Source organism: Octodon degus, unplaced genomic scaffold (assembly GCF_000260255.1).
Source record: "Octodon degus isolate 3935 unplaced genomic scaffold, OctDeg1.0 scaffold00045, whole genome shotgun sequence".
In the NCBI taxonomy this organism is placed as follows: domain Eukaryota; kingdom Metazoa; phylum Chordata; class Mammalia; order Rodentia; family Octodontidae; genus Octodon; species Octodon degus.
Genome location: NW_004524621.1, coordinates 6,396,843 through 6,414,275, shown reverse-complemented (window position 1 = coordinate 6,414,275; position 17,433 = coordinate 6,396,843). Strand labels below are relative to the sequence as shown.

The 17,433-nt window shown below is 48.7% G+C and overlaps 1 protein-coding gene across 1 annotated transcript; it reads left to right on the top strand.

The window, feature by feature from the left end:
• The first annotated feature begins 1,359 nt into the window (after positions 1 to 1,359).
• Positions 1,360 to 16,458, top strand: Pttg1ip (PTTG1 interacting protein). Its single transcript, XM_004631803.2, has 6 exons — positions 1,360 to 1,556; positions 4,186 to 4,238; positions 5,775 to 5,883; positions 10,361 to 10,532; positions 12,491 to 12,537; positions 15,001 to 16,458. Exons 1-6 carry the CDS (start codon positions 1,448 to 1,450, stop codon positions 15,036 to 15,038), a joined length of 528 nt encoding a protein of 175 aa, XP_004631860.1. The 5' UTR covers positions 1,360 to 1,447; the 3' UTR covers positions 15,039 to 16,458.
• Positions 16,459 to 17,433: the final 975 nt, after the last annotated feature.

Sequence of the window (17,433 nt, the reverse complement as noted above, 5' to 3'; positions counted from 1 at the left end):
AAAAAAAAAAAAAAAAAAAAAGTAAGAAAATAAATCGATTTCAGTCTGAGGCGGGGAGTGGAGGGTCAGCCGGGTCAGTCTGTTCCAAGGGCTGCCACGGTGCAATTGAAGGTCCAGTAAATCCCTCATCTTGGTGTTTTCAGTGTTGAAAGGGGCTCGGAGGGCTCACAGAAACTCAGGACTGGCCAACTGTGTTGTCAGTTTTTAGAAAAAGACTTGCAGGCCAGGGACATAGCTCAGCAGGCACAAGTGCCTGCCTGGCAAGTGCAAGGTCCCAAGTTTGATTCCAGACACACACACACACACACACACACACACACACACACACAGTCTTGCAAGCCTGAGCTGAGAGGCAAGTCAAGAAAATAGCACAAAGGCCAGGCTTCTTCCTACATCTGTACAAGCCCATTTTTTTTTTGTTTTAGCAAAAACCCACTTAAAGTCCCAGACTGCTTCAAAAAAAACACACCTTGCTTTAATGAGTAATGGGTTCAGAGCACAGGGCTCTTTTGTGCTCTGTCCCCAAGGTAGTCTCTGTGTCAAGGTGACAGGCCCTGGAGAATTGGCCTGGGGGCATGTGAGCTAGGCACACAGGCATAGGCCCACTCACCATCGCCTCTGAGCCTTCTTTCTTTCTTTCTTTCTTTATTTGTATTTAGGGCATGGTCCACAGGGTCTCACTCCTTAGATCCGACTCGTAGTGATTGTACCATTTTCAGCTTCCCAAGTGCTGGGATTAGAGGAGCACGCCACCACACCACAGCCTCTAGTTGCCACCTCGGCGCGTCCCGCGGGCGGGCCGTATGGCACGCCAGGGATCGAATCCTGGCCGCACACGCTCTGCCTAAGCAGGTGCTTTAGTCCACTGAGCTATCAGCTTGGGCCTTCTTTAAAAGAGCTTTGGGGGTCGGGGAGATGGCTTAGTGGAATAAGTGCTTCCCTGACAAGCGCAAGGCCCCGAGTTCAATGCCTGGTTCCGAAAAAAAAAAAAAAAAGGAAAAGGAAAAATAAAAAAATAAAAGCTTTGAGGTAATGTGGCACACACCTCTGATACCAGGACTAGGCAGGCTGAAGGAGGATCGCAGCCAGTTCAAGGCTAGCATGAGCAACCCAGTTTCAAACTTTCCACCCCAAAACAATGGCGCGTCGGGTAAGCCTGGACCACCGTGGACTCTCCGGCGGCAGATCCGCAAGCCACGTCCCCTCCGCCCTTCTCCCCTCTTCTCCACCAGGACCCCCGCTGCGCAGGCGCACTGAGCCGCGGCGGCGAAGGGAGGCAGGCCGGAGGGCGAAGGGGCGGGGCGAGCCGTAGCCCGCGGCTGCGCAGTCACCTGGCCACGCCCTCCACGCTCGCCTATTTCCGGCGCCGAGGCTTTTCCGGCCTAAGAAGACGCCTCAGAAGCTGGCGTCTGTTGGGGCCAATCTGAGGAACTGACTAGCTACGACTATGGCGTCAGGGGCGACCCGCGGGCCCCCGCGCTGGGCGCTGCTCCTCGGCGGCGCCACGCTGCTTCTGCTGCTGGTCCCGGCGGCCTCGTCGGAGCCGGTTGGAGCGGGTGAGGCCGGGCGCGGGGCTGCTCGGCGGGTGGACTCTCAGAGGATGGCTCGCTGGGCTGAGGTGGGCGCGGAGAAGCCGAGGCCGGGCGTCCGCGGGCTGTTCGGCCTCTCTCGGTTCTCGCGGGGCGGTGATGCGTCTCTGCTTTCCCAGGGGAACCTCGCCTCTCCAGGGCTCCAGGCCAGCCGGCTGGCCCTGTGTCTAAGTGGCCCTCAGAATGGCGCGGTTGCCCCGTAGGCGATGAATCCACCCGAGATCCCTTGGCCTCGCTTCAGCGAACCCCGCAGTGGGGGTGACCCGGTCGGGCTGGAATGGCCGGTATTGTTCTCAGCTGCCGTTGGTCCAGGCTTCTGCGAGTCCTCTCATCCACCGTGGCAAAGCATGTGTTCGGTTTGTGACCTTTGAATTGTTCCACCCCGGTATTTAGGTTTTTTTTTTCCTCCCGTGCTTAGTTCTTTGTGAGGACAGTGTAGCTGTCGTGCAGGGAACTTGGACCGAAGTTGAGTTCTAATCACACGGGTGCAGGTGAGCGCTTGTTATCAGGCAGAACAGGTGTGTCAGACAGTCCACAGCGCCAAGACCTTTATCTGTGGCTAGTGGGCGTGTTTGCCTGCAGTGCGGGAGCAGGTGACTGAGCGGAGCAGCCTAGCGGGCATTTGGGCGTGGCTGCCCTGGGTTCCCAGTCCTGCACTTCTCTGAAGGGCAGTTTGGGAATTCACTTGGAAATGCCTCTCTAGTGTGTCAGCTCTTCCTACTTCTGGGCTGTTTCCTCTAGAAGTGGTCCATTTCTCACTGGGACACCTTGCAGGGGGCCTTATTGCCATACTTGTCTGGGTAGCTGTATACTGCTCCACCTGTCCTGGGCTGTTGTGTTCTTGTTCTCTAGAGGGTACTTCTTACAGAGTTGAGGCCTCCTCTTTCCCTCTTGCCATAGATCATGTGCAGATTGAGGGTTTTTTTTTTTTTTGGCAGAACTGGAGATTGAACTCAGGCCCCCAGGCTTGCCAGGGAAATGCTTATTCCACTATGCCGTCTTCCCGCCCCCTCCCCTTTTTTTTAAACTGCTTGTCCTATAGGAACATGGCTACTGAGGTCTAAACAGTTTTATCTTTACAAGGGTACTGTGTGAATATAAAGATACATCATACAAATCCAAAACCCGTAATTTATTTTTTTTCTTTTGAGACAGTGTTTCACTCTGTAGTCCAGGTTGTCCACAAACTCACTGTGTAGCCTAGATTGGCATTAAACTTTTGTTTGGTTTTTGGCATCAGGAATCAAACTCAGGACCTTGTACTTAGCAGGCAGACACTTGTGCCACTGAGCTGTGATCCCACCCCTGGCCTCGAATTTGAAGCAACCTTCCTGCCCTAGCCTCCCAAGTGCTTGGATTACAACTGTGTATCACTGTGCCTGACAAGCCCACAGTTTTAAAAATGTTTATGTATGTGTTCTTTGCTGGAGAAGACACATTAGGAACCTGTAATGTATTGAAGATCTTTAGGGCAAAATTCGTGAAATTAAAGAAATGTTAATAGGCCTTTTGGAGCTCACATTAATGTGTATGGGGTCAGACTCCATCTCAGAGCTTTGTCTGGCATGAGCATGGCATGGCTTTGTCTGGCATGGCATGGCAGTCCTTAAAGAGACCTCAGCTGTGCTTCTGCACAAGAATCCCCAGGAGTACAACTGAGTCCTTGAGGTACCAGGGTGGCGCAATTAGAGTTCTTTACAAATTAGCACATAGAATCCTTGAAAAACGTAGGGCAGTTTTTCTTATCTCCACACATGGCTCTTTTAGTCTGTGATGTGGAGCAGTAGAAAATGGTCAGTGTGTTTCTACTTGCCTGCAAGACTGTGGCATCTTCCATGAGAGAATGGGACCATCTTGCTTGTTACTTTGCTGAGGGTCCCTGTTTCCCAATGTTGAAGACCTACCCTGTGCCTGGCATGTGGAAGAGGGAGGCTGAGCCACTCTACCTCTGCTTTGGGGGCTCCCACTGGCCAGTAAATCAGGGGTCAGGGTGTGTCTCTTGGAGCTCTCACAACAGTTACCAGTGAAAGGTCTTGGAAGAGAAGCCTCCCGTCCCTGAGGCCACCCTCTCAGTCTGGTGAGGAGGGCATCATTGGAGGTGACTTTGGAAGGAGGCTGGAATGTGCCAGTGTCCTGAGGGATCTCAGAGCTTGGAGAGGCTCAGAATGAGTGAGGTTAGTAAGAGATCTCAGTGTGGTTACACTTAACACTCCCTCTCTAGCTGGTTTTTCCTGTCTTTTCAACTTACACTAAAATTGCCTGTGTGTTATTTTAAAAACATAACAATTGCAAAATGTAAGTTATGATTTTACTTCTTGTTATTTTCACCAAATTATGAGTGTAAATTGCTGAGGTGACCCTTTACCCTGACATTCATTTTTGGTTTTAGATATAGTCTCTATTGTTCAGGTTGGCCTTGAACTCACTATGTAGCCCAGGTATGGCCATCTTTCTGCCTCAGCCTCTTGACTGCTGGGGTTATAGGACTCAGAACACTGATCCATGTGTAATCAGGGGCTCAAAGCCTGCATCCACATCTTTGTTGGCCTATGAACTTTCACGGTCTCACCCTCTGATGCTTTTGCTTCCTCTGCAGGTTGTGCTCAAAACTCAAACACTTCGTGTGAAGAGTGCCTGAAGAATGTCTCTGTAAGTAACTTGGATCTAAGTCTAGGGACATGGGTATGTGAGTGTATTTGTGTACGTATGTATGTGTTTGAGAGAGACAGAGGCTTTGGTGTTTGGCATTTATTGGGTATTTTCATGATGGTTGCTAAACATGATGCAGCCTCTCTCGGACATGTTAAACCTGGAAAACTGCAGGTACCCCAAGTATAGTCCATATTGGTAGTCTCACCCTACAGGGGGTGGTTAGAAGCAGGAAGTGTGCAGGCCAATATTTCTTGCCTGCTGGTTGGGAAGCAACAGGTATGTTGGTGTGTGATGACCAATGCAGAGCGGGACAGGCATTGGTCTGAGACTTCTGGCCCATGACCAGCCATTCCTGTGGGATCATATGCCTTAAGAGACCTGTCAGGATGTAACTCTATCCTGCAGCATTGCTGTATCCCATCAGGAGATGGAGAGAGAAGGAACTTTGCTTTCCTTCTGCTGTCAGGATATGCAGGGAGGTTCTGTCAGCTTTACATAGGAAACAAGGTACGGACAGCTACCAGTCAATGTGAGACCTCGGGGCCATTTGGTGGCCTGGGAAGACTCAGGCAGTCTACTGGATTTGGTCCCCAGTTTCCTTAAATGCCCACATGAGATCATACAGCAGGCACTGCACAAATAGCCAGAGGAAAGAAAGGCTAAGGTACACTTTAGTATTTCTGTAATAGATCACAGATCCTAAAAAGCATGACCTTTTAGTTCTGTTAATGATCGAATAATACCATGAAAATCACAGCTTTGAATAATCACAGAGTGTCAATGTGACCAGGAAGTTCATGCTACTGAGACTGCAGCTCTCCTGCATGTCACCTGCTAGCCACACCTCCTGCCCTGGATGTTCTGCTATTACGAGTGGCAGTGTGATGTGTGCTGGGGTGATGGCACTTTCAGTCTTTCCCTAACATTCAAGGGTCTCAGATAAGAGGCCTTTCCAGTTCAAGTTGTGATAACTTAGTATAGATGTAAAGGTGGAGCACAGGAGGCATGTGAGTCCTTTTAGCCAACACTTAATATGCATACCCCATGGGTCAGGCTGTACCCTGTGCCCTGGTGCCTGCCCTCATGCAGAGCTTGCTAGACAACCTGAGTAGGCTGCCTTAGGAGGTGGTGGTTTTTTGTGTGAAAAGCATGCAGGTCAGGGGGTGGGGCAAGAGAGGTGGGATGTGTGTGCATACGTCCATTTGTCAGGGCAGGCTTAGGAAAAGGGCATGCAGATGTTCGAGAAAGAGGTCCCAATGGAGGTGGGGCAGCTCTCAGAACCAGTGGAGTTGAGCAGGCCCTGGGTGCCCTCTTGAGTTACAGGGCCCTGAATGAGACCACAAGGCTTGGGAGAGCAGCTGCCTGTGGTATTCAGCATTGACCAGAAGCCAGAAAAATGAGGAGGACTGGTTGGGGCACCAAGGCTATATGTGTTCTCAGGGAGGGCTACTGGGATCCCAGACAGTGGAAATCTTCAAGGTGGCCCAGTTCTTTCCTGGGCTGACATGGTGATCCCACATCGGTCTCTTCCAGTGTCTGTGGTGCAACACTAACAAGGCGTGCTTGGACTACCCCGTTAGAAAGATCTTGCCACCTGCTTCTCTCTGCGAGCTGAGTTCTGCACGCTGGGGCATTTGCTGGGGTAAGTTATTTTCATTTACTTTTTGCAGAATGAAGCGCTTTTCTGCCAATTCTGGCATGTTTTAAGCATAAATTGCTAGGAAACATGCTCATGTGGCTCTCAGCCACACCCATAGAGAAGGAAGTTGAGGCCAGGATGCCTGGGTCTGGGCCGGTAGCCAGGTCCCTAGGAGTCTACAGAACTTCAAGGTTGTAGGGCAGTGAGGGGAAGGGCAGGTCTTTGGCTCTGCATTGTATTCTAGTTCTGAGCTGCCCTTGAATCCAACTGGGCTCCCCTGGGACTCTTCATCCCCGGCTTAGGAGCCCCTCTTCAGCTGGGACTCCAACCACCCATGTTTCCCCTTTTTCTCTGATTGTGGTAGATTGATTGTACAGGTATTCGTTCATGAGTTATCCTTGAAGGATTCAAATTGTTTCCTGGTTTACATTTTAAGTTTGTAGTGTGTCTTGCTACTTGGAACTCATTTTTTCTGCACTGAATTTTTAATCCTTTTGTGGCTTGAAGTTTTGGGGTCACATGGGCCTCTTTCAGCTCATGAAGGAGCTAGTATTTTCTTGGGCACTGAAAGGGCTGCCATGTTGGTCCCACCCCCGGGGTGCACTTGAGACGGTGTTGTGGCAGGCATGGTAGTGCCCATCTGTAATCCCAGGTCTTGGGAGGCTGTAAGCAGGCGGATCACTACGAGTCCGATCTCGTAGTGAGACCTTGAACACCCTGTACACCGTTCCCTAAAATACAAAAAACAAAAAAGAAAAGGTTCTTGGAGCACTGTGTGTGTGTGTGTTTACAGGTTGGATCTTCTTCAGGTCTACCCTTTATTCACTTTGTCTTTTCGCTGTGTGAACCTTTTGGACCGAATATCCAAACTACAATCTAGAACTGACCTATTTATGGCAAAGTGCCAGCACTGTAATAAATGTGAATATCCAGTGCTCAGCTGCGCTGTAGCACACATGCCGTAGGTTTGTCACCGGTATTCTGGTGCCTAGCACAGAATCCCACCATTTCCCTCTGAAACAGCTCTTTATATATACATATATATATGTTTTATTTTTTTATTTTTTTTAATGGAACCAGGGATTGAACTCAGGCCTTTGCCCTTGCCAGGCAAGTGCTTATTGTACTGAGCCATCTCCCCAGCCCCTACTTTTTAGAAGTTGCTGTGGGATTGTAATAGTGTGTGTGTGTGTGTGTGTGTGTGTGTGTGTGTTTTTCTTGCTCCCCTGTGTGTGCAGTCTCCAACCGTGCCCACCTGCCCACTGCTCCCTATGTCCTCCCAGCCCTTACCACTGCTGTGCTCTTGGCTGCTGCCCTCTCCCCAGAGCTTTTCCTTTCCCATTATTGCCTTAGGCAATGCATCACCAGTGTAATGCCTGCTCCTCAGTATCCCTGTGTCTGGACTGCATTGTAGCCTGTGTGACATCACACACATGTATAGTCAGAGGTGCTTGTCGGGTTGTCACAATACACATTCAGTTAGTGCCACTAAAGCAAAACATGCAGTCCCTGTTGATTCTCAGGCACGGCTGCGCTCCTCTCTGGCCACAGTGACCATGTACTGACCTCCTCTCAGTATACTCAGTGCTGCCCATTTGTGACTCACATAGAGGCTATGGGCAGCACCCTCCTTCCTCATTTGTGCTCACTTGAGTTTTACCAGCAGAGGAGGGGCCGTCTGTGTGTTGTGGGAGTGGCTGTGCCCATTGTACCCCCAGGCGTGACACATGTCCCTGCTGGCATCTGAGGTAATCTGGGCATGTGGCACTGTCATCAAGGTGCTGATCACATGTCTCGAGGACTGGGGATGTCAAGAATCTTTTAGGTGGGAGTGTACCTGCTGTTCTTCTGAGATGAGAGTCCTATCCCAAGTGGAGGGAGACGAAACATGACACCCAGCCCCGAACAAATGAGATCCCCTAGCACATGTAGTCATGCATGCTGCCTGAGCATGCAAAAAACAGCCTGTGTCTGTGGGAGGGAGAGGGTGGGTGGCTCCCTGAGTCCCAGAGGGCTTGCACTTCCAAGGCTGCCTGGATGCTGAAGTCCATCACAGGGACTGAGTCTGCACTATACCTGGTCCTGGGTATGGATTGTAGAACTAGGTTTCTCTTGGGGAAAGAGAGGGAAGCTGTGGATGGGCCACACGGCCTGCTGGTTCTCCAGGGATCAAAGCAGAACATTATTTAGTTTAGGCCTCCTTCATGGATACTTATTCTTGAATAGCTTCAGCATAATTTTGTCTGCTTCTAGGCAAAATTGCTGTGGAGTCTTAATTACAGTGACTTTATACGTTCATTTGGAGAAAAGAGATCTCTACAGTTGTGGCCTTTTGTCCTGAAACAGGTTGTCTCCTATCCAGGTCATCTTTGCAGCCTTTGTTAGAAGGTCATGGTTTTACCTCGTAGGATTAACAGCAAGGTGCCTGCAGATTTACTTTGCATTGTGACAGGGTTTTGTTATATTTACAACTAGCTTTATCAACTTATCAGAAATGCTGTTTGAAAGTAGATAGTTGTTAGGACCAGTTGTCTCACTAAACTTATTAGCTTTTAGGCTGTCGAGATAGCTCAGTGGACTAAGTGCCTGCTTTGGCAAGCACAGGGACCAGGGTTCGATCCCCAGACCTGCATGCCATGATGGCCCTGCCCCCAGGGCATGCTGAGCTGCTGACCCAAGCCCAGGCATGGTGGTGCATGCCTGTAATCCCAGTACTGGGGAGACTAAAAACAGGAGGACCATGATGAGGTCTCACTATGCAGTTCAGACTTGTAGTAATCCTCCTGTCTTGGTCTCCCCAGTGCTGGGATTACAGGCATGGGCACCATCACACCCGGTTTTGGTACTGCGTGCCCAGGGTTCTGGGACCAGCACAGCATACAGTACTGGAGATTGAACCCAAGCGCTTGCACTTGCCAAGCAGGCTCTTGGACTGCTGAGCTATTGCCCCAGCCCACTTAATTGGCTTTTTAAAGTTGATTTTTTTAGAGTTCTCTAGTCAGAAAGTTTTACCATCTGTTAATGTAGGTCTCCTTTCTACTTACATTACTGCTAATTTTTTTTAACTACACTCACAGACCAGGTCATAGGGGGACAGGAAACATGATTAAAAGCTCAAGGGTATTGGAGCAGATGTAACACCAACAATAGATTTTAAGATATTTAATAAGGAAAAAATAAAGAATACAATATTTTTTATGTATTTAGTACAAGTCTACTGGGTTTCACTATGCAGATCAGACTCATGATTCTCCTGTTTTTAGCTTCCCAAGTGCTGGGATTACAGGCATGTGCCACCACACACAGTCTCTATCCAGTCTCAATCACTGTCTCAACATGCCCCGGGGGCAGGGCTGGCATGGCACGGCTGGGGTTGAATCCCTGCTGCTGAGCTCTGCCTAAGCAGGGACATTAGTCTGCTAAGCTCTCTGGCCGGCCCTAGTGTTTAATAAGCTACCATGCAGAGTCTCTTAAGTGGATAACTCACAGGAGCTGGTTGAAGGTCCACCAGGCCAGGGCTTAGCAGAGTACCATTCTCTACCCCAAGAATGGCTGCTCAGAGATGACCTAGCCCAATGGGTGGCTTCATGGAGCCCATTCAGGGTGGAGCTGCACAGTGGGCAGCATGCCCTGGAGTTGACCTCAGGACTATATGAGTAGATTGGATGCTTATACAAGAGTGGTGTGGAATGTTCCTGCTTGGCTCTAGGCTGAGCTAAAAAGGAAAAGTCTGACTGGTGTCATTTCAAGACTTGAGAGAAATTGATGATGCCTTTGTCACTGGAGATCAGCTTTAGCAGGAAGCCATTGTGTCCTTGCCAGCAAGTCATCCCCTCTCCACAGAAGACAGTTAAAAGATTTTTGCTTCTCTGGGAAGTTGTCGATATTCAATTTTATTTGTTTGTTTGTTTGTTATAGGGTCTCACTATGCATTTCAGACACATAGTGATCCTCTTGTCTCAGCCTCCCCAAGCTGAGATTACATGCTCACACCACCACACTGGTTTTGAGGCGACACGATATGCCTGGGTTTTCTAGGGCTGGCACAGGATGTGGCAGTGGGGATTGAACTCAGGTCTTTGCACTTGTCAGGCAAGTGCTTAGACCACTGTGCTATCTCCCTAGCCCTAGTAGTTGATATTCTTATCTTTGATTTAAATAATGAACAGTATTGCCTCAGACAGTACAGTCTCCATTTCTGAGGAGTTTCATACAGGTTCAGGGTGGCTCGGGAGTGTGGAGAGGTCTGGGCTTCTTTCTGGCTTTCTTCATCTTTCTCACACTGGAAACCTCTTTGCAGTCGAAAATAGAGAAGTAGTTCTGACCATTTATCATGGTTGTCCAGGAATAAAGTCACGAACAACCAGGTGGCTAGGCAGTGTAGGTGCTAGGCTCCAAGGTCGCCCCTGGAAGAGGGGCACTGCTCTCCATGGCCAGGGTTGTAAGGAAGCAGCTCTGACTTGTGTGTCTGGCCTTACAGTGAACTTCAAGGCACTGATTATCACCATGTCTGTGCTGGGTGGCTCCCTCATCTTGGGCATTGCTGTGGCCTGCTGCTGCTGCTGTAGGAGTAAGAGAAGCCGGAAGCCGGATAAGAGTGATGAGCGGGCCATGAGGGAGCAAGAAGAGAGGAGGGTCCGGCAGGAGGAGAGGTGAGGCTGCACACTGATTTTCCAGGCTGAGGAGAGCTTTGAAACTTTGTTCTCTTTCCTCCCAGGGCTGGGGATGGTAGTGTGCAAGTTGGCTGTGCTTCTGGGTGGACATCTAGTTTTTGGTACAGGTTCCATGGGCCCAACAGCTGAAGCAGCTAGGTCTTTTGTATCTGGTACCCCTTCCTTAGGATGAGCCAGAGAGTCTCACAGTATCCAGCATCAAGATGATCTATCAGAAAGAGGAGAGTACTTTATTAGAGTACCCCAGGAAACTGGCTGTACCTCCCCATGACCTCAAGGGGAGTGTGGTCTCATTTGTCCCCACCTGACCTACTGGGCACCAGTGCCTCGGCTCCAGGAGGGGAAGATCCATCTTTTATGTTGCCATTGTACTGTTAGGTTGTTTGATGCTATCTGATTTTTTAAAAAAAATTCATTAAGTGCATTGGTACATTTTGGGTATACATAATGGATGGTCACATTCATCATGGGGAATTTGTACCTGTACACAGTATAACTTGATTCTGTTGTTTTTTCCTCATTCCCCTCCCTTCAACCCCTCTTCTCCTTATTTACAAAAACTTTGTTTCCATTTTTCTCTTTTCTCAGTTTTTTTTTTCCTTCTCCCTCCCTTGCTTCCTGTCCCTTCCCTTGTTCCCCTTCCCATTTGGACATTTTTCTTCCTATTTCACAATATGTTTTATACTTTAAAATATATATATATATATGTTTAGTACAGGGACTCACTACACAGATTGAACTTGTAGTGATCCTTCTCAGTTCTTGTGCCTGCCTAAACAGGCACTTCAATCCACTAAACTATCTGACCGGCCCTTCTCTTACACATTTTGATTCTTATTTACATTTTTGTTTTCTCACACCAGAGAAACAATGTGATATTTACACATATGTGTCAGATTTATTTCTTTTAACAGAATGGTCTCAAGGTACATTCATTACCTAGAAATGCTTCAAGCTTGTCCTTTATGGCAGAGTAGTATTCCATTGTATTAAAAGTACCCATTATTACCAATTCATCAGTTGATGGGCATTTAGGCTGTTCCAAGATTTGGCTGCTACAAACTGTGCTGCTATAAACATGGGAATGCATATATCACTGTGGCATGATTTTTTTTTTTTTTTTTTTTTTTGTCTTTTTGAGACAGGGTCTCCCTGTTGTAGTTCAGGCGGGCCTTGAGCTCACTTTGTAGCCCAGGCTGTCTCAGCTTACTGAGTACTAGGATTATAGGTCTTGTTTCAGTGGCTGGCATGGCTTGTGGTTCCAGGTATCAAACCTGGGTCCTTGTGCTTGCCAGGCAGGCATATCTTCCCCAGCCTGAGTGATACTTTTAATTCTTTCAGGACGCTATCAAGAAGGGGGAATAGATTGGTCAAATAGGACCTCTAGTCCTAGTTTTTTGAGGCATTTCCACACTGATTTCCATGATGGTTGTACCAGTTTACTCTCTCACAAACAGTGGAGAATGTACCGGATTCAAATTAAATCGAGACCAGAACAGATTAGAATTTAGTGAGCCTTTATTAGTCAGTCTGGCAGCTGGCCAGCCACACTCTACACAGGGAGGCGCTAAACAGCTGCCCCAACCAGAGTTGAGCTCAGTCCTGTATAGCAAGCCTTGTTGACACAGCTGCACACTGTTTATGACTAGGAGGTTTTCACAGTTTTTAGCGATAAGCAGAACTTGCCCCATTTGGGTCCTGTTAAGCACAAGATATAGTTAGAGTGGAAACACATCAGCTGTGTACAATAGCAGGCTAAAGGATCTGCAGTTGGGTCAGGAAAAGACGCTCAAAGAGCTAGAGGTTCCTGCCAGCTTTTCCCAATAGAAAAATAACAAGAGCCACTTTGATTTTAACCCATTACAGAGAAGGGTTCCTTTTCCCCTCACAACCCCACCTGATGTTGTCTGATTTATTTTTTATTTATTTTTTTGTAGGAGAGCAGAGATGAAGTCAAGACATGATGAAATCAGAAGGAAATACGGTAAGAGTCTTGTTTCCTTTCTGTTGGTTGAGTACCAGTGCCAAGCCACTTCTTGTCTGTGCATTTTGAGGCTGAGCAGAAGGCTGTGGCTATCCTCCCTGGCACAGCAGGGCCAGGCCTTTCTTTGGGTACTGCTGGTTCATGGCACAGGAGGCTGGGCTGGGCTGCAGCTCTGAACTCAGGTCTCCACCATCCTGTCTTCTGGGCATAGCTTGTGAGCCTCATAACCTTTTTATCTGGTTTGCACTTCCTAAATGACATGGTTTTAACTGGTGCTACTTCCCGCTACCTGCACCTGGGCCTGGTGGACTCAGCTGGTTTTAAAACTTAGGTGACCACTGGCTTCTTGTGCTGGATTTGGGGCTGTGGGAACCTCTCGCCTGCCTGAGCCCATAGCCTCCAGCCCAGGCCCTTGCTGTGTGAAGTGCTGTGTGGGAGGGCTTGGGGAAGGCTCTATTTTTTGTTTTTGTTTTTTGTATTTTTAGATAGGGTCTTACTCTGCAGTTCAGGCTGACCTTGAGCTCACTTGGTAGCCCAGGCTGGTCTTGAGCTTGCAATGATCCTCCTGCCTTAGCCTCAGTGTTGGGATTACAGGTGTGTGCCACCATGCCCAGGTTGGAAGGGTTTTCCTTTTTTGGGGGGAGTGGGGCAGAACCTAGGATTGAACTCAGGCTCTTGTGCTTGCCAGGGAAGTGCTTATTCCACTGAGCCATCTCCCTACCCCCTGGAAGGGTTTTCCTAATGGCATTTTTTTTTTTTTTTGAGTTCTTTCTTGAATAAGGAAAATGATATTTTAGTGGGTCTTTGGCATCCTACTCACTCCCCACTCCCTGTGACACCCTGTCACTGTGCGTGTTTGTTATTTTGGGGCATGTTATAGCAAGACCCAGAAGCACCCATTAGTGATGGGGCTATTAAACTCCTGACTCTGTGGGACCTCATCCTGTCTGTCCCTTTTGTCAGGGCTGCACGGGTGCTGAGCAGCTGGTAGCAGTGTTGTGCCCTGGCTGGGAGGAGGTCCTCTGTCCTCTTGAGCCACCTAGGAAGTCATACTGTGTTCAGCTAACTGAAGTTGGCACCCCATAGTGCAGCTTTGGGTCCCCGTTGCCCAAGTCTTTGGCTGCTGGTCTCCTGCCTGCCAGGAGAGATGCCCACAGTAACCTGGTCCCCTCACTGCTACACCTTCACACTTTTCAGCCCACCCTGCTCACTGCAGGAGAGAGGCTAGTGGCACTGGCTCCTGGTTGTTGTGTCATGGGTGGGGGCCAGAGCATTGGTGCTGTGTGTGGTGAGCCACACAGGCTTATCCTGGTGGTTGCATTCCCCTTGTGTCCTGCTGAGCGCACTCTGCTCAGTTTGGACTGATGGTCACTCTTTCTGTAGCCTTAGTTTGAAAAGTACAGTCTAGCACTATGGAAAGAATATTTTAAGTTTTGTAATATTTTTTTTGTGAACATCAAATCAGTATATCTTTGTCTCTTAAGATCTATTGGCATTAGGGACTGGGGAGATAGCTCAGAATAAGCACTTGCCTGGCATGGACAAGGGCCTGAGTTCAATCCCTGGTTCCGCCAAAAAAAAAAAAAAAAGAAGAAGAAAATCTATTGGAATTATTATTTCCTGAAATTTTTACTTCAGTTTGTTTAATAGTATTGGGGATTGAACCCAGGGTCTTTACACTGAGCTACATCTTTAACCTTTTTTTAAAATTTAATTTTAAAAAAGTTTTGGCTGCTCTTAAACTTGGAATCTACCTGTCTTGGCCTCTCAGAGTGCTATGATTAAATCATGTGCCACCAAACCTGGCTTCATTCCTGGGTTTTTTTTTTTTTTTTTTTTCGAGATAGGGTCTTGCTGTATAGTTCAGGCTGTCCCTGAACTAACTATAAAGCCTAGGCTGGCCTCAAAAGTACAACAATCCTCTGCCTCAGCCTCCCAAGTGCTGGGATTCCAGGTATGTGCCATCATGCCCAGCTTATTGGTTTTCTCAAGGTCTCCCCTATGTAGTTCAGGCTGACCTTGAACTCACCCTGTGGCCTAGGTTGGCCTCAAACAGCGATCTGCAGCAGCCTCCCAAGTGCTGGGATTATAAGTGTGTGCCACCATGCCCAGCTCATTTTCGTTTCAAAGCCTGTTTTGGTTTGTCTTCACAAAGCACCATGAACACAATGTGAGTTGCCTAAGAACCCATTTTCCCATAGCCTCAGAAATCTTCACATATACTTAGTATGGTATCCCATGCCTGTAATCCCAGCACCTGATAGGCTGAGATGGGAGGCTCTCAAGTTCAAGGTCAGTGTAGACTTTAAGCAAGACCCTTTCTCAAAAAAAAAAAAAAAAAAAAAGGTGAGGAAAGAAAGCTTTATATAGAACTTAACAAATATATATTGTATTTGGGAGTCTTGTTTCCAATTGAGAGACTTATCTTTGAAACTCATTTTTGTTGTTGTTGTGTTTTTTTAGGTTTGTTTAAAGAGAAAAACCCATATGAGAAGTTTTAAACAACTAGCATGCACTTCGGCCAGATCAGGCAGCCCTGAAGCTTCCTGAAGGGACACATTCCAGGCCTGGATGAGTAATCGGGCTAGCCAGGGAGCTGCCCCAAGGACAATCCCTCCTTCCTGCAAGCTGTGGCCTTCTGTTCCCTGCTGTCTACTTTGTCCTCAATCACGTGAGGCCTGGTCTCTCAGGTCTGCTAGGGGTTGACTGTCCTCTGCAGGCCAGTTCTAAGCTGAGCCTGGCACATATGCTGCCCGCTTCCTGTCCTCTCCACCTGTAGCACTAAGCACAGCCAGGAGCACAGGGCCTAGCTGGCCAACCACTGGCATCTTTCCAAACACAGTGGCGTCCCCATTCCCCTTTCTTAGAATTTTCATGTAAGTCAAGTGGCTTTGAAAAAATGCAGCGCCCCAGCCCCAGAGAGATACAGATTTACCTCCTGACCCAAGTACATTGTGTAGCATTGAAGAAGAGGTCAAATCATCTGAAATTGTTTTTTACAGATCTTTAATGTCTCCAAAACAATTTCAGCAAAAAAAACATTCTTTATGTAGAATTCTAGGCTCCTTTAGATGGCATCTTTATTAGGCCATGAAAATCTATTTCCCTGTGGAAATGTGGATTATAGATGTACATCAAACCAACCCTGCCTGCCTGGGATCTGCCCAGTGGAAGGAAGTGTTCTTCCTGGGTCTCTTGTCTCTGGGATCCTGGAGTTGCCAGGCCTGTCCCCAAAGACCTCAGTAGCAATATCCTCGCTAACCTCTTGGGTTCCCCAGCAGGACCCAAGCACCTGTGGTCATTCCACACCATGTGTTTCCTTAAAAGTGAGATACCTGCACATGTGGTAGCCAGAAGCAGTGTGCTGTGGAGTGGCCTTGCCTTAAGGGACATTGGAACATGGTAGTCTGGGTGCCAGTCCTTCTTGGGAAATTGGTTGGATGAATGGCATTCCCTATGACCACCTGCATCTGCCCTGGGCACTTCTATTCCTACCCTTGGGTGGTTACAGACTGTGGCAGTAACCCTTAGCCAGGCCTTCAGTCCTGTTCTTGAACTTGCTGGGCACTTGATAATACTTTAAAGTATTGCAACACATTCCTAAGTTTTTTATAGTAGGCAAAATTTCGCCTTCTCTTGTGGAAGGAACTTTCTAACAGACTAATGAACTTTGTGTTAACACAATAGCACCTGTGTGAAATCACACTTTGTCTGATTCAGGTGCCGAACCGAGAGTAGAGCTGCCTGTTAAGTAGAGTGAGTACCTTTAGTCCCGAGCCACGTGGGCACCGGGGGATGCAGTCAGCCCTGGTCCGCCTGCCTTGTTCTGAATTGGCAGCAGTGCAGAGCTGTGTCCTCCAGGAAACTAGCAATCCCCAGTGCCTTACTTTGTAATCTTTCTAATAAAGTGGTGTCTCCTAATTGGTTTGTAGTGTGTGTTCCCTGTGCCCTGCCTCCCAGTGGGAAGGAGCCCTGGGTTGTGACCTCTGGGTGGGGTGTACTCCTGGGTGCTTCAAAATGTTGAGCTGCTCTCCCACTGCACACAGCTGCCTGGAGCAGTCAAGGCTGTGTCCTGGAATTGTCCCCATCCCTGCTTGTATGTGCAGGTCCTGGCTCTTGTTGCCATGCCTAGGGCTGTTGCTCTGTGGTGGTTCTCTTATTTGGAGCTTGGCTGTGAGAGCATTGTGGCTTCAGACCAGGACCTTTCTGTGCCCTCCTGGAGTCCACAGCAGTGGGCCTGGGGAGTGAGTGCACAGGGAGGCAGGGGTAGGTGTGTGTGGTGGTGACACTTGGGTGGAGGGTCCCCTCACCATGGCTCAGCTGCTGTGTTAGAACCACTGTTGAAGCAGTCACACTGGGGCAGAAACAGAAAAGGGCTCACAACAGACCCTATTTTCAGGGAAGCGCTAATAAGTGTTGGGTGGCTTTATGTCCTGGCAGTCCCACAGCAGGTAGTGGCCTTCTGGGAAGGCAGCAGTGCCTGGGTAGGGCCAAGGAAACCTTGTGGAGACACCAGATATAGCCCGCTTGCCCAGACCTGCCCTGTTTCCTGCTGAGCAGGAGAGCTCAGGACAGCAGGTTCCCATTTGCTAGCCCAAGGGGCTCTGGCCCCTGAGGCATGTCCCTTGTCTGTGCCTTCCAGTGGCATCTGCTGGCCACAGGGCGGGGTCCACCAGCAGCTAGCCCTGGGAAAATTGCAGCCTTTTGGGAAGCAACCAAGAGTCTGGGTAGTGTGAGAGGATTACTGCCCCATTCTATGCTGCCTACGACCTGGTGTCTGCCAAGCCGGCTGTTTGGAAGCTGAGAGGATAGTGCTTGCAAAGCTGCAGTGTGGCCTGAGGAGTGGCCATCGTGTATGGAAGGTGGTGGCAACAGTCTGATATGTGGGACAAAGGT